At 38.0% G+C, this 13,666-nt stretch overlaps 1 protein-coding gene across 1 annotated transcript in view; it reads left to right on the top strand.

Moving 5' to 3' along the window:
• LOC135218109 (BRISC and BRCA1-A complex member 1-like) overlaps window positions 1-13,666 on the top strand; it is a 97,124-nt gene that overhangs the window by 41,306 nt on the left and 42,152 nt on the right. The window contains exon 6 of the mRNA XM_064254255.1: window positions 4,504-4,723. Coding sequence (XP_064110325.1) covers window positions 4,504-4,671 — 168 coding nt within the window. The 3' untranslated portion in view covers window positions 4,672-4,723. The remainder of the gene's footprint in view (window positions 1-4,503; window positions 4,724-13,666) is intronic.

Here is a 13,666-nt window from a genome sequence, read left to right on the forward strand (position 1 = left end):
GTTCCCGAAAGTGGGCAGGTCCTGTTTACCTGCACAAGTGATGGTAGCGCCACCACAAAATTTGACTTTTGGACTGCCAAGCAATTACATAGCTTTCAGCTATGTAGTTGCTTGGTAAGTACAATATATGTAAAACATTATTTTATTATTATAAAAATTTAATTTTTTAAAAGATAGAATATGCAAACTTGTCTGTTACATGATTTGGTTCAGTTATAGTGAAGTACGTACAGTTAAATTTAAGAACTGGAAATCCCTGTTTGCTCTTGTAATCACCTTATTCTGGGTTTCAATATTTGCTTGAGAGAGCAACCTATTTTATGTTCAAGGCTTGTACATGTTGGGGATTCATTGATGTTTGTTGTCACTTTTATTGTTTTCATCTAAATTTTTACCCTTTGTCATACAAAATATTGGTACATACATTATTTGATTTTTTAGAATTACTTGCTAGTTTTTAGGACTTATAAGTTTTTCATACACAGCAATTGATTTGGAAAATCAAAATGTATAGTAAAACTATAGTAAAGCTAGTTGCCAAACTTTTTTGTTGTTCATCCCTACTTATAAGAAAACTTTTGTGGGCAAATTATGTAGGACTCTAACAAAATAACAGAAATGGTTTGGTTATATGGGCAGTCTCTGGTTATCGACGGTGTTTCCATTCCCGGGGGGTTGCCGATAAATGAAAACCACCATTAACCAAAACTCGGGATCGCTGATAACCCGAGTCCGCTGATATTCGAGAACTGCTTGTACTGCCTTGTCACACCATTTTAGAGATTAAATGCAAGGATGGGGTAAATTCTTAAAGAGACGAATGACTCAAATATATTGTTTTGCAGCCTGTATATTTCACCCATGTTTTATGGGTCAGATTTTAAAAGTTGTTTTCACATAAATCTGTTACTTTTACTTAGCTTATTCATGTCTGCAGGAATCCTAACCTCCATAACTAAAAGAAAGAAGAAGAGCCACTCTCCTTGATAGACAGTGCCAGATTACTAGGTTGCCCAAGATTCTTTGAGGCCTCTTCCAGTGTTTTTATATTAAAAATTAAAAGAATAGGTTTGTTAGTAGTGAAAAATTAAAAGAATAGGTTTGTTAGTAGTAGGGAATTTAAAAGAAAAGTTTTCATCAGTTTTATACCACGTATTTTAAATTTTTAAAATTATATGAAAATTACAAAATACCAATTAGGGTAGGCTGCTAATTACTCAGTATGTAATTGTATATTATAATCTAAGCAAGTTGCTCCAGGGTACTTTATTTTATTGGCTATACACCAGTCTTTTTTTTAAATGAGATATTTCATTACTAAGCACGATAGGCAGGCTCCCTTACCTTTGTTGAGTTGAGGTGCCACTAGCATTAGGCTCAAGCCAAAGAGGTAGTTAGCTAGAATAGCTAAGTTCAGATAGGATTATAGTATCTGCCTGTTTCATTTTCTCCAACATAGTACTGTACCTCTAAATGGTTCTTCTCTTTATTTTTCTTCTTTTCTTCCTTAGCCACAAGCTGCTTCCCACTTTGTTAGTGGTGCACCTGATTTGTTGGCTGTCAAGATACTGTACCGAGTACTACTTGATTTGTGGCATTTTGTATCTTAGACATTTAATTCAGATATGACAGCTTCCTACTTCTCTTCTTGTACAAGAAGTACCCATTAGACTCCTTTCTTAAAGGCTCCTTGCAGAGCCATCTGTAGGCATTTTTCTGTCTACAATGAGCCCTACACATTCGCGTTCTGTGGATTCGCGGACTCTCACATTCACGGATTTGTCAGGAACATATGAGAAATATCCACAAATTCCTGTTTTTTTATCAATTTCATCATAAAATGCATTTTTTTATAAAAACTTAAAAAAACAGTTATGACAATTTTTTGTGGGTTTTTTTTAAGTTTTAACTAACAAAATAGGGCATTTTAAGCATTTTTTTAGGGTTCCAACTATTCATGGGTAGGTCTGGTATGCATCCCCCGCGAATACGGGGGGACCACTGTATTGTTTGTTGATTGACAGGTGTGAGGAGTCATACCTCTTAACATTATCCATGGTCCTGATGCTCAATATTTGAGGTCATTTATTAGTACTAGCCTTTTGATTCAGGAAGAGCATGCTGTTACCACATGGAAGAAATGTCACCTTTCTACCTTTCTCCCTTGGCAGATGTTGTAGAATTCTTTAGCTTAGTATGTGCCATTGAAAAGGAAGTGGGTGGGTATGGGCAGGATTTCTTGACAGTCTACAGGTATAGAAAAATATTGCAAAGCCTCTTTCAGGGTTTTGGGGATCTGGTCTTTCACTGATATTCCAGAGGAATATCAGCACCTATGCCAGTGTCATAATGAAGAGGAGGGAACATCTATGCTCCTTCCTTTTCAGTAACATCACTCTAGGTCCAAAGGCTGCGTTGATCCTTGATTTGCCAGCATTTAGGATTTTCAACCCTAAGTTAGTCCACACTACAGCTGACAATGTAACCAGGAAAGAAACCAGAGAAATTGTTGCAGGAGCTTTCTAAAGTGGCCTTTTCTTCCTCCTCCTCCTCTATCAGTGACTTATATCATTCCTCATATAAAGAGTATGCCTGTTACTTACTTATTTTGAGGTACCACAATGAGATTTTCTGGTGAGAAGAAGCCAGCTAAATGATTCTTCTCACCCTCAGTTTGTAGTAGGTGAGAGACCTACCCACCACAGTCATATTTGGCAAGGCTTTGAAACACTCTGGTGGTGGAGGTATTCAGGAAGGGGTATGTGATTCTCTTTTATTGAAGTCCTCCTGTAGTAGTCATCAATAGCATTCCCTGTGTATCTGTACCATTCAGAGAGGTTCTTACCCACGAAAACAGAGGTCGCAAATTTGTCATACAAGTCACCCATTGAACCGGTGTTGGAGATCTCCTAGGTTTCTACAACGTTTCCTTCTTATTTCCAAAGGTGATGGAAGCCTGGAGACCACCATTGAATGTATCCAACTTGTTCAAGTTCATACACTTGATAAGATTATCGATGAAATCCTCCAACTCCAACTCACAAGTTCATACACTTGATAAGTTTATCGATGGAATCCTCCAACTCACTCCTAGTTTCCTTCCAGAAGGATGACTGAATGAGTTCTGTGAACATGTTAGATGCTACTTTCATGTCCCTATCCATCCTCTTTCTCATAAGTTTCTTCACTTTGTTTTAAGTGGTCAAATTTTATGGTTCCAAGCCCTGAGCTTTAGCCTGGTTACAGCACTGCAGGTATTCATGAAGATGCTACCACTAATGTCCAGATGGTGTTACCTTTTGGGAATTAGAATTATATATCTGGATGACTGGCTAGTCTTGAAGGAATATTGAGGGCAAAAGATTAGATCATTCTCAGTCTTGTTATAAACATGGGAATGTCCATGAATATTTAGAAATCAGTCCTAGTTCTGTCCAAGGCGATAGTGTATCAGGGAGTGAAGATAGACTTTGGTTTGAAGGAATTTTCCCTCAGAAAAATGAGTAGTGATTTGAAGGAATTTTCCCTCAGGAAAATGAGTAGACTCATATCTTATGATTCTCAGTTTCTTTCCTGAGAGGCCTTGCCAGCCTCGAATGATTGAAACCAGTTTATTTCCATCTGAAGGCATGCTGGGTTCAGGTTTTCTTTTCCAGACACTCTCTTCTTAGTCCAGATTCTATCAGAAATCAAAATACATCCAAGTGATGGATAAACAGGTCATTACTCTAGGTAGGAATCCTCTAGATTTGAGGAAACCTAACCTCACACTATACTTAGAACTGTCAGAATTAGGATTAGGTGCTATTTCAGGGAACCTAGAAATATTAGGTCTTTGATCAGTGAGGTAGAGAGGTCTCCTTATAAATCTTTTAGAATTGGTAAAAGAAGGAGAGAGGCCTCCTTATAAGCGTTCTAAAACTATTGGCTAATTGGAAGTCTCTTTCAAGCAGAAGGCTTAGTCTCTGAGTAAGTTTCATGGATCTGCAATTTCTAACCTAATATTCATGTATCATGCAAAGCTCATGACTCTAAATATTTATACATGTACTTCCTTCTCTGATCAAAAGTGTTTATTCATAATAAAAATACTTAGGTGCGTATTCAGAATATCAAATGTGAAATTTTTTGGTTTAATTTTTATTTAGAAAAATGTACTACCAGGTTTCTTAAGTAAACTGAAATATTTAGGATATTCGCCCTTTCTATTAAGGGAAAATAATGCTTTCAGATAATATACAGTGTAGTATACCTACATACTCTATATGGTGACTTTTAAAGTAATGCTTATGTAAGAATATAAGAATGTGTTACTATTGTGAAAAAATTATATTTTTAGATTATTAGTTAATACAATGAATTGTGTTGTACACTTCCTAGCCATTTTTCTTTAGATTATTAGTTAATACAATGAATTGTGTTGTACACTTCCTAGCCATTTTCCTTTCCAGACAGTATCTGAAAATCTCAGAATAAAACATAGTTATTTTAATTTTGCTTCAGGGAATCTTCGACTTACTTTGTGGCCTAGATGAGAGTGGCTGGAGCTATGTACTGGAGGTGTCACGCAATGCAACCAAATTGCACAACCATTGTGGTTCTCTTCTTGCACATCCCTTGCAAAGGCCTGTTCAAAGGGACATTAGTTATACATTAACAGTTGCTGAATGAAATCCTAGGTGTTGTGCATAAATTCATTTTGTGATGCAAAAATGTGACCATGGTAAGTACTGCAGAGATAGTAGTAACATACTATTCAAGTAATATGTAGATGCACCATAAATGGCAGTGTTAACTTATTTACGGGTAACTCTGATGGGAATGCATGATTCGTGCAGTGGTAGATAGAACTTTTCTACTTTTAAGAATTGAGCTCTCTTGGAAAATTATGCAGTGTACCAGTGTACTAAACTTTGGGAAACTCATGCATGCACACAGTATTCCTAAAGCAATTTACAGAGTAATGTAGCCTTTAAATTACCCTTCAACTCTGAATTTATTGTTGAGTTTTGGGAATTAAAGCAGGTAGGACTGCCATGCATGAGATACCAGTCACTGAACATTGATTCAACTTAAAAGTTGTTGTCTAATTACTTACCCTAATTTTAGCACTGTATTGGATAATTTTTCTTTACTATACCTTTGAGGATGGCAGTAGATGTTACATTAACAGGATTACTATTATTATTATATATTTTTTTTTTTTTGGTCTAGCACAGTCCTCCAATTCAACTGGGTGGTATTTATAGTGTGGGGTTCCGGGTTGCATCCTGCCTCCTTAGGAATCCATCACTTCTCTTACTATGTGTGCCGTTTCTAGGATCACACTCTTCTGCATGAGTCCAAGAGCTGCTTCAGCCTCTAGTTTTTCTAGATTCCTTTTCAGGGATCTTGGGATCGTGCCTAGTGTTCCTATGATTATGGGTACAATTTCCACTGGCATATCCCATACCCTTCTTATTTCTATTTTCAGGTCTTGATACTTATCCATTTTTTCCCTCTCTCTCTTCAACTCTGGTATCCCATGGTATTGCAACATCAACGAGTGATACTTTCTTCTTGATTTTATCAATCAACGTCACATCTGGTCTATTTGCACGTATCACCCTATCTGTTCTGATACCATAGTCCCAAAGGATCTTTGCCTGATTCGTTTCTATCATTCCTCCAGGTTGGTGCTCGTACCACCTATTACTGTAAGGTGGCTGATGTTTCTTGCACAGGCTCCATTGGAGGGCTTTTGCCACTGAGTCATGTCTCTTTTTGTACTGGTTCTGTGCAAGTGCCGGACATTTGCTTGCTAGTGGGTTATGGTTTCATTTTTCGTATTGCACTTCCTACATATGGGAGAGATGTTATTTCCGTCTATCGTACTTTGAACATATCTGGTTCTTAGGGCTTGATCATGTGCCACTGTTATCATTCCTTCAGTTTCCTTCTTGAGCTCTCTTGTAGCCATTGCCATTTGTCATCGCTGGCTAGTTCTTTAGTCTGTCTCATGTATTGTCCGTGCATTGGTTTGTTGTGCCAATCCTCTCATCTGTTTGTCATTCTCCTGTCTCTGTATATTTCTGGGTCTTCGTCTACTTTTATCAGTCCGTCTCCCCATGCACTCTTGAGCCTCTCGTCTTCACTGGTTTTCAGATATTACCCCAGTGTTCTGTTCGCGATGTTGACGCAGTCCTCTATACTTAGTAGTCCTCTCCCTCCTTCCTTTCGTGTTATCTTTAGCCTGACCATATTTGCTCTTGGGTGTAGTGCTTTGTGTATTGTCATATGTTTCCTAGTTTTCTGGTCTATGCTGCAGAGTTCTGCCTTCGTCCATTCGACTGTTCCTGCACTGTATCTGATTACTGGCACTGCCCATGTGTTTATGGCTTTTATCATATTTCCGGCGTTGAGTTTTGACTTGAGTATCACCTTGAGTCTCTGCATATATTCTTTCCTAATTGTGTCCTTCATCTCTTGGTGTTTTATATCCCCTCCTTCCATTATTCCCAGGTATTTGTATCCCGTCTCATCTATGTGTTTGATGTTGCTCCCATCTGGTAGCTTTATCCCTTCAGTCCTTGTTACTTTGCCCTTTTGTATGTTGACTAAGGCACATTTTTCTATTCCAAACTCCATCCTGATGTCCCCAGATACAATCCTTACAGTGTGGATAAGGATATCTATTTCCTTGATGCTCTTACCATACAGCTTGATGTCATCCATGAACATCAGATGGTTAATTCTGTGGCCTCTTTTCTTGAGTTGGTACCCAGCATCCATCTTCTGCAGTACGTTTGTCATGGGAATCATGGCTACTACGAAGAGTAGTGGGGACAGTGAGTCGCCCTGGAAGATCCCTCTCCTGATATTAACCTCTGCTAGTCTTATTCCAGAGCTTGTAAGTATTGTATTCCAGTTGCGCATTGTATTCTTGAGGAAGCTGATGGAGTTTTCCTCTGCCCCATATATTTTCAGGCATTCTATTAGCTATGTGTGTGATATCATGTCGAAGGCTTTCTTATAGTCAATCCATGCCATGCTTAGGTTGCTTTTCCTTCTCCTACTGTTCTTCATTACCAATTTGTCTATCAGGAGCTGGTCTTTCGTGCCCCTACACTTCCTTCTGCAGCCTTTCTGTTGGTGGGGGATGGTGTCTGTCTCCTCTAGGTAGTTGTATAGCCTTTCACTGATGATACCTGTTAGTAACTTCCACATTATTGGTAGGCAGGTGATATGCCTGTAGTTACTGGCTATATTTCCCTTACTCTTGTCTTTTTGTACTAAGGATGTTCTTCCTGTGGTCATCCATTTGGCCGCATGGTGATTTGTGATACAATGCTGGGGTTGTTCTGCTATTCGTGGGTGTAGGGCCTTGAAGTTTTTGAGCCAGTATCCATGGACTTCATCAGGACCTGGGGCTTTCCAGTTGGGCATTTTCTTTTGTTGGTGTCTGACTGTGTCTGTCGTGATCTCAGTGAATCTTTGTTTTATTCTTCCTGTTTCTTCTTCCTTGACTTCCTGGAACCATGTTGCATGTTTGTTGTGTGATACCGGATTGTTCCATATGTTTTCCTAGAGTCTCTTACTTGGTTCGGCTTCAGGAATTTCTTGATGGTTGTCTTCCCCTCTTAGTTGGCTGTATAGTCTTTTCTGGTTGGTTCCTAATAGTTTGTTCTGTTGGTATCCCTTATTCCTGCTCATGTACTGTTGGATCTTATGTACTTTGGCCTTAAGCCTCTGTTTTACATCTTCTGTTGTATTGTTTAGTCCCCTCTCCTGTACTTTGTATTTCTCGTTCAGTTCCTCCCTTGTTTTCTTGTGTTTTAGCCTTTTTTCTGCCATCTCTTTCAGTTTACTCAAGTCAGATCTCATCACCATGATTTGCTTTTCCAGGTGCCTTTTCCAAGGCAGTTGTTGTTTTGGTTTCTTTTGTGTTGGATGTGTTGGTGGTGTTGGTGTTCGTATCTCCATCAGTTCTGCTACTAATCTTCCTCCTGCATATGCCAAGTTATTTGTTTCTGATACTGGTGGTGTGTATTATTCCCATTATTTCATTGACCTCACTTGTTTTCTCCCTTAATTTCTTGGTGTTGTAGGCTTTCATGGCGGGGATCTTTGTTCTGTCTGTATCTGGTTCCATCCATTGTCTGATCTTTTCTACCCATTCCATCCTCTCTGTTACTTTGTCAGTGTTTCTTCGTGTGACATTGTTTGATACCTCATCATCCTTGTCATCTTCTGTGGCATCATCTCTCAGTTCGTCTTCTTGTAATTCGTTGTCGTGTGACATTTCCCTTTCCAGTTCTTCTCTTTCTGTTGGGGAGAGCCAGTTCTTTTTCTTTATGTTCCTTACTTGGTCTGCCAGCCTCTGCTCTGTTTGGGGGGTGTTATTCCTCTCAATCCAGATGTTACCCAACCTTCTTCTATATCCTCTCTCCGTTGGGTTGCTTCTGATGGAGCATCTCCATTTTTCCTTATTTTCTTCTCTTGTCCATTTCTTCCTCTGGTTTGCCATTTCTTCCTCTGGTTTGCTTCTGTAGCTCCAGTCTCTGGCTGTTGGTTACTGTTGTTGTGGTGGTCAGTTGCTGGATGACGACCTCCAAATACCTGACCGTCTTCCCCTTCATTTGGGCTGAATACCTGGTTGGCGGACGAAGCTCCTCCGTTGCCAGAGGTTCCATTTATGTCGTTTCGTTTAATCCTTCATTTCTTTCCATCATTGCTGAGTTTTGCTATTTAACCCATAGCTGGACCCTACCCCATCAGGAATAGGTATACTAATTTACAGCTGAGTAGACAGGAAATTATGATAAAGATACTTTCCCAAGGAGTCAACGCCAAGGAGAGCGGTCACCCATCCAATGACTGACCAGCCCCAATATTGCTTAACCAGTCCATTGACGACCTAACCCACTCTGCCACAGCGCCACATTTATTATTATTATTATTATTATTATTATTATTATTATTATTATTATTATTATTGGGCACAGTTTTCCATGTCAAAAATTATGATAATGGTTGCAGGTCCACATAATATAGCTGTGATAGAGTTGATGTTCTTTAATAAATAACAATAGCTTTCAAACCTGTGCTAGGTCATCCTCAGTTAACTGAACATTGCTCAGAAGTTTACCTCATCAAATTTTTAGTCACAATGTTCACTTGACTGAGAATGAATCTAGCATAAGGTTCGAAAAGCTATTGTTATTTATTAAAGAACATCAACTCCCACACATGTTATTTCAGTCATGCATATATATATATATATATATATATATAGAATATATATAGATATATATATATATTGGTTATATATATTATATACTATATATATAATATATGATTGGTAAAAATGTTCTGTAACAACAGAGTTTCCATCTAATAAAAGGAGCCCATAAAAACACCAAAATAGAGAAAAAGTACTATATTTCAGAGACTGCTGTCTCTCTCTAGGTATATGAATGAGAAAAGTTTACAGAAAAGGTGGTATTTATACCAAGAGGTCCATCCACAAACAAGCCATTTTAAGTCACCCCGCTGATAATCTTCCTCTAATCTTCTTAAGGGTTGGTTGAATGAAGACGTTGTCGATCGTGTCCGAAATCCATCCTCCTTTTGAGATGTTCATTACCTGCCTCTCTTTTTTATTAAGGCCGATTCCATCATTTGACTCTTGTACCGGCAGTTGCTGCTATAAATTACACGTGACAAATTCCAGTTTATTCTATGGTTATGTTCATTTATATGGTTGAAGATAGCCGAGTTCTGTTGTCCATACCTAACTGACCGTTTGTGTTGTATTAATCTCTGGGGAAGGGATTTACCTGTAAATCCGATGTAAGATTGGTCACAGTCCTGGCATGGGATTTCGTATACCCCAGAGTCCTTTGGAGATGTCTTTTGTTGGACGTTAATCAGGGATTTGGCTAAGGTGTTTGGGTAAGTAAATACAAAAGGGTTCGATTTTCCGAGGGGGTTGGTTATTCTCTTAATCGTGTCCAGGTGGGGAATTATTATTTTATTGTTGGGTGTATATCTGGTCTTGTCTTTAGGGGGTCGGTAGAAAATTACGTTAGCTTTGTGAATTGCTTTCTCAATTATAGGTCAGGATATTTTAAAGACGAAAGTTGCTTGCGAATTAGTTCAAATTCTTTTCCAGGAATTCTGGGGAACAAATTCGTAAGGCTCTTAAGAACAAGTTACTAGCTACACCTATTTTGATAGAAATGTCATGATAGCTAAAGTAGTGAATGTATGAAAGTGAGAACGTTGGTTTTCTGTATATGGTAAATTTGTATATTCTGTCGTATCTGATTATTAAAACATCAAGAAAAGGAATTTTGTTGTCTGTTTCCCATTCAACTTTAAATTTGATGCTGGGCACTAATGTGTTTAATTTCGAGAGGAATTCATTGAAATTGCCCCACCTATTATCCCAAAATGTTAGGATATCATCCACGTATCTCATCCACAGCATGTTTTTGGGTTTTATTGCATTTATTACTGTAGTTTCAAAGTATTTCCATGTACAGATTGGCTAGAACAGGACTTAAAGGACTACCCATACTACACCGAATTTTTGCTTGTAGAATGATTCCCCGAATGAAAATACGTTATTAGATGCACATAATTCAACTAGCTTTATTATTTTGTCAAGCGCCAATGGGAAATGATCTGAATAGGGGGATAATTTTACCCTTAAAAATTGAAGAAACGTCCTGTACTGGTACTTTAGTGAACAAGGAATCTACATCAAGGCTTAAAAGTTTTATGTTGTGAAGTGGTATAATGTGCTTCTCTGAATTTGTGACAAAAATCTTCCGAATGTTTAATGTGACTGGGAGAAAAAGTGCCTAAAAAAGGGGAAAGGAGGCCAGCTAACCATTTAGAAATTTTGTAATTGAAAGCACCGGCACATGAAACGATGGGTCTGAATGGAAGATTGTCTTTGTGAGTTTTGGGAAGGCCATAAAAATAGGGTAATTTAGGATTAATTACTTTAAATTTCTCTAATAGTTCAATACTCTTTTTGTCTTTGCCAATTAATCTTACTTTCCGAAAAAATTCTGTGGGAACGTTTTGGAGGGGATTTTTCGTCAGTTTTTCGTATGTGTTTGTTCGTCGCTAAGGAGCTGGTTGATTTTGTCAAGGTAGAAGTCTTTGTCCATTATTACGATTTTGCCGTCTTGTCGGATCTACTTATTATAACATCTAACTTTTTAGCGAGTGGATGGCTATCATGAATCTGCGGGGAACAGGATATTTCTTATGTAAGTCAGTTAAAGCATTTAGTAACACTCCTTTTAAACATATCTCTTCACTTTGGTGTAGTTTTTATCAGATATGAATTTATCAAAAGCCACTATGAAGTCTAGGTTGTTTTTGCGGTCTGGCATAAGGGCAAAGGATAAGCCTAAATTTTAAAAACTAAATGTTGATTTACAGTAAGGGGGGTGTTGGATAAGTTTAAAACTTTGTCTTGTTGCTCAAGATTATTCCATGCACTATGTCTATTAGGTTATTAACTTGCGTAGAAGTCTGTTGGAATGAGTCACGCTATTATAGGCAGCAATGTCGGAACAGAATGAAATCAGATACCTGGATATGTGGTCCGTAGTGAGGAGGCGAAGATTAGACTGGGTTCCATATATCACTCTGCGTAGTACGAAGATGTCGTTTTTTCGTATCGTGATTCTTTTCCTCCAGGAAAATCTTGTGAGAGAGGGAAGGGGTCCGATTGCAGAGTCCATCTCCCGAATCCGTACATTTTTGGTGGTAGTACTTGTTCTTTGAGGCATTCTTCTAAAAAGTGTTTTTGGTTTTTCAGCCGGTGTAGTCTGATCAGTTCTTTTTCAAACTTGCGAAAAATTGGCTTGACTTCTGGAAGTGAGTGAAGAATCCTGGAAAGGTGGTTGAATTCCATAATGGGCTGAAAATGACTGGTAAAAATGTTCTGTAACAACAGAGTTCCATCTAATAAAAGGAGCCCATAAAAACACCAAAAGAGAAAAAGTACTATATTTCAGAGACTGCTGTCTCTCTCTTCAGGTATATGAATGAGAAAAGTTTACAGAAAAGGTGGTATTTATACCAAGAGGTCCATCCACAAACAAGCCATTTAAGTCACCCCCGTGATAATCTTCCTCTAATCTTCTTAAGGGTTGGTTGAATGAAGACGTTGATCGATCGTGTCCGAAATCCATCCTCCTTTGAGATGTTCATTACCTGCCTCTCTTTTCTTAAGGCCGATTCCATCATTTGACTCTTGTACCGGCAGTTGCTGCTATAAATTACACGTGACAAATTCCAGTTTATTCTATGGTTATGTTCATTTATATGGTTGAAGATAGCCGAGTTCTGTTGTCCATACCTAAACTGACCGTTTTTGTGTGTATTAATCTCTGGGGAAGGGATTTACCTGTAAATCCGATGTAAGATTGGTCACAGTCCTGGCATGGGATTTCGTATACCCCAGAGTCCTTTGGAGATGTCTTTTGTTGGACGTTAATCAGGGATTTGGCTAAGGTGTTTGGGTAAGTAAATACAAAAGGGTTCGATTTTCCGAGGGGTTGGTTATTCTCTTAATCGTGTCCAGGTGGGGAATTATTATTTTATTGTTGGGTGTATCTCTGGTCTTGTCTTTAGGGGGTCGGTAGAAAATTACGTTAGCTTTGTGAATTGCTTTCTCAATTATATGGTCAGGATATTTTAAACGACGAAAGTTGCTTGCGAATTAGTTCAAATTCTTTTTCCAGGAATTCTGGGGAACAAATTCGTAAGGCTCTTAAGAACAAGTTACTAGCTACACCTATTTTGATAGAAATGTCATGATAGCTAAAGTAGTGAATGTATGAAGTGGAGAACGTTGGTTTTCTGATATGGTAAATTTGTATTCTGTCGTATCTCTGATTATTAAAACATCAAGAAAAGGAATTTGTTGTCTGTTTCCCATTCAACTTTAAATTTGATGCTGGGCACTAATGTGTTTAATTTCGAGAGGAATTCATTGAAATTGCCCCACCTATTATCCCAAAATGTTAGGATATCATCCACGTATCTCATCCACAGCATGTTTTTGGGTTTTATTGCATTTATTACTGTAGTTTCAAAGTATTCCATGTACAGATTGGCTAGAACAGACTTAAAGGACTACCCATACTACACCCGAATTTTTGCTTGTAGAATGATTCCCCAGAATGAAAATACGTTATTAGATGCACATAATTCAACTAGCTTTTATTATTTTGTCAAGCGCCAATGGGAAATGATCTGAATAGGGGGATAATTTTACCCTTAAAAATTGAAGAACGTCCTGTACTGGTACTTTAGTGAACAAGGAATCTACATCAAGGCTTAAAAGTTTTATGTTGTGAAGTGGTATATGTGCTTCTCTGAATTTGTGACAAAAATCTTCCGAATGTTTAATGTGACTGGGAGAAAAAAGTGCCTAAAAAAAGGGGGAAAGGAGGCCAGCTAACCATTTAGAAATTTTGTAATTGAAAGCACCGGCCATGAAACGATGGGTCTGAATGGAAGATTGTCTTTGTGAGTTTTGGGAAGGCCATAAAAATAGGGTAATTTAGATTAATTACTTTAAATTTCTCTAATAGTTCAATACTCTTTTTGTCTTTGCCAATTAATCTTACTTTCCGAAAAAATTCTGTGGGAATGC

This window comes from Macrobrachium nipponense, chromosome 9, assembly GCF_015104395.2.
Source record: "Macrobrachium nipponense isolate FS-2020 chromosome 9, ASM1510439v2, whole genome shotgun sequence".
Lineage (NCBI taxonomy): Eukaryota > Metazoa > Arthropoda > Malacostraca > Decapoda > Palaemonidae > Macrobrachium > Macrobrachium nipponense.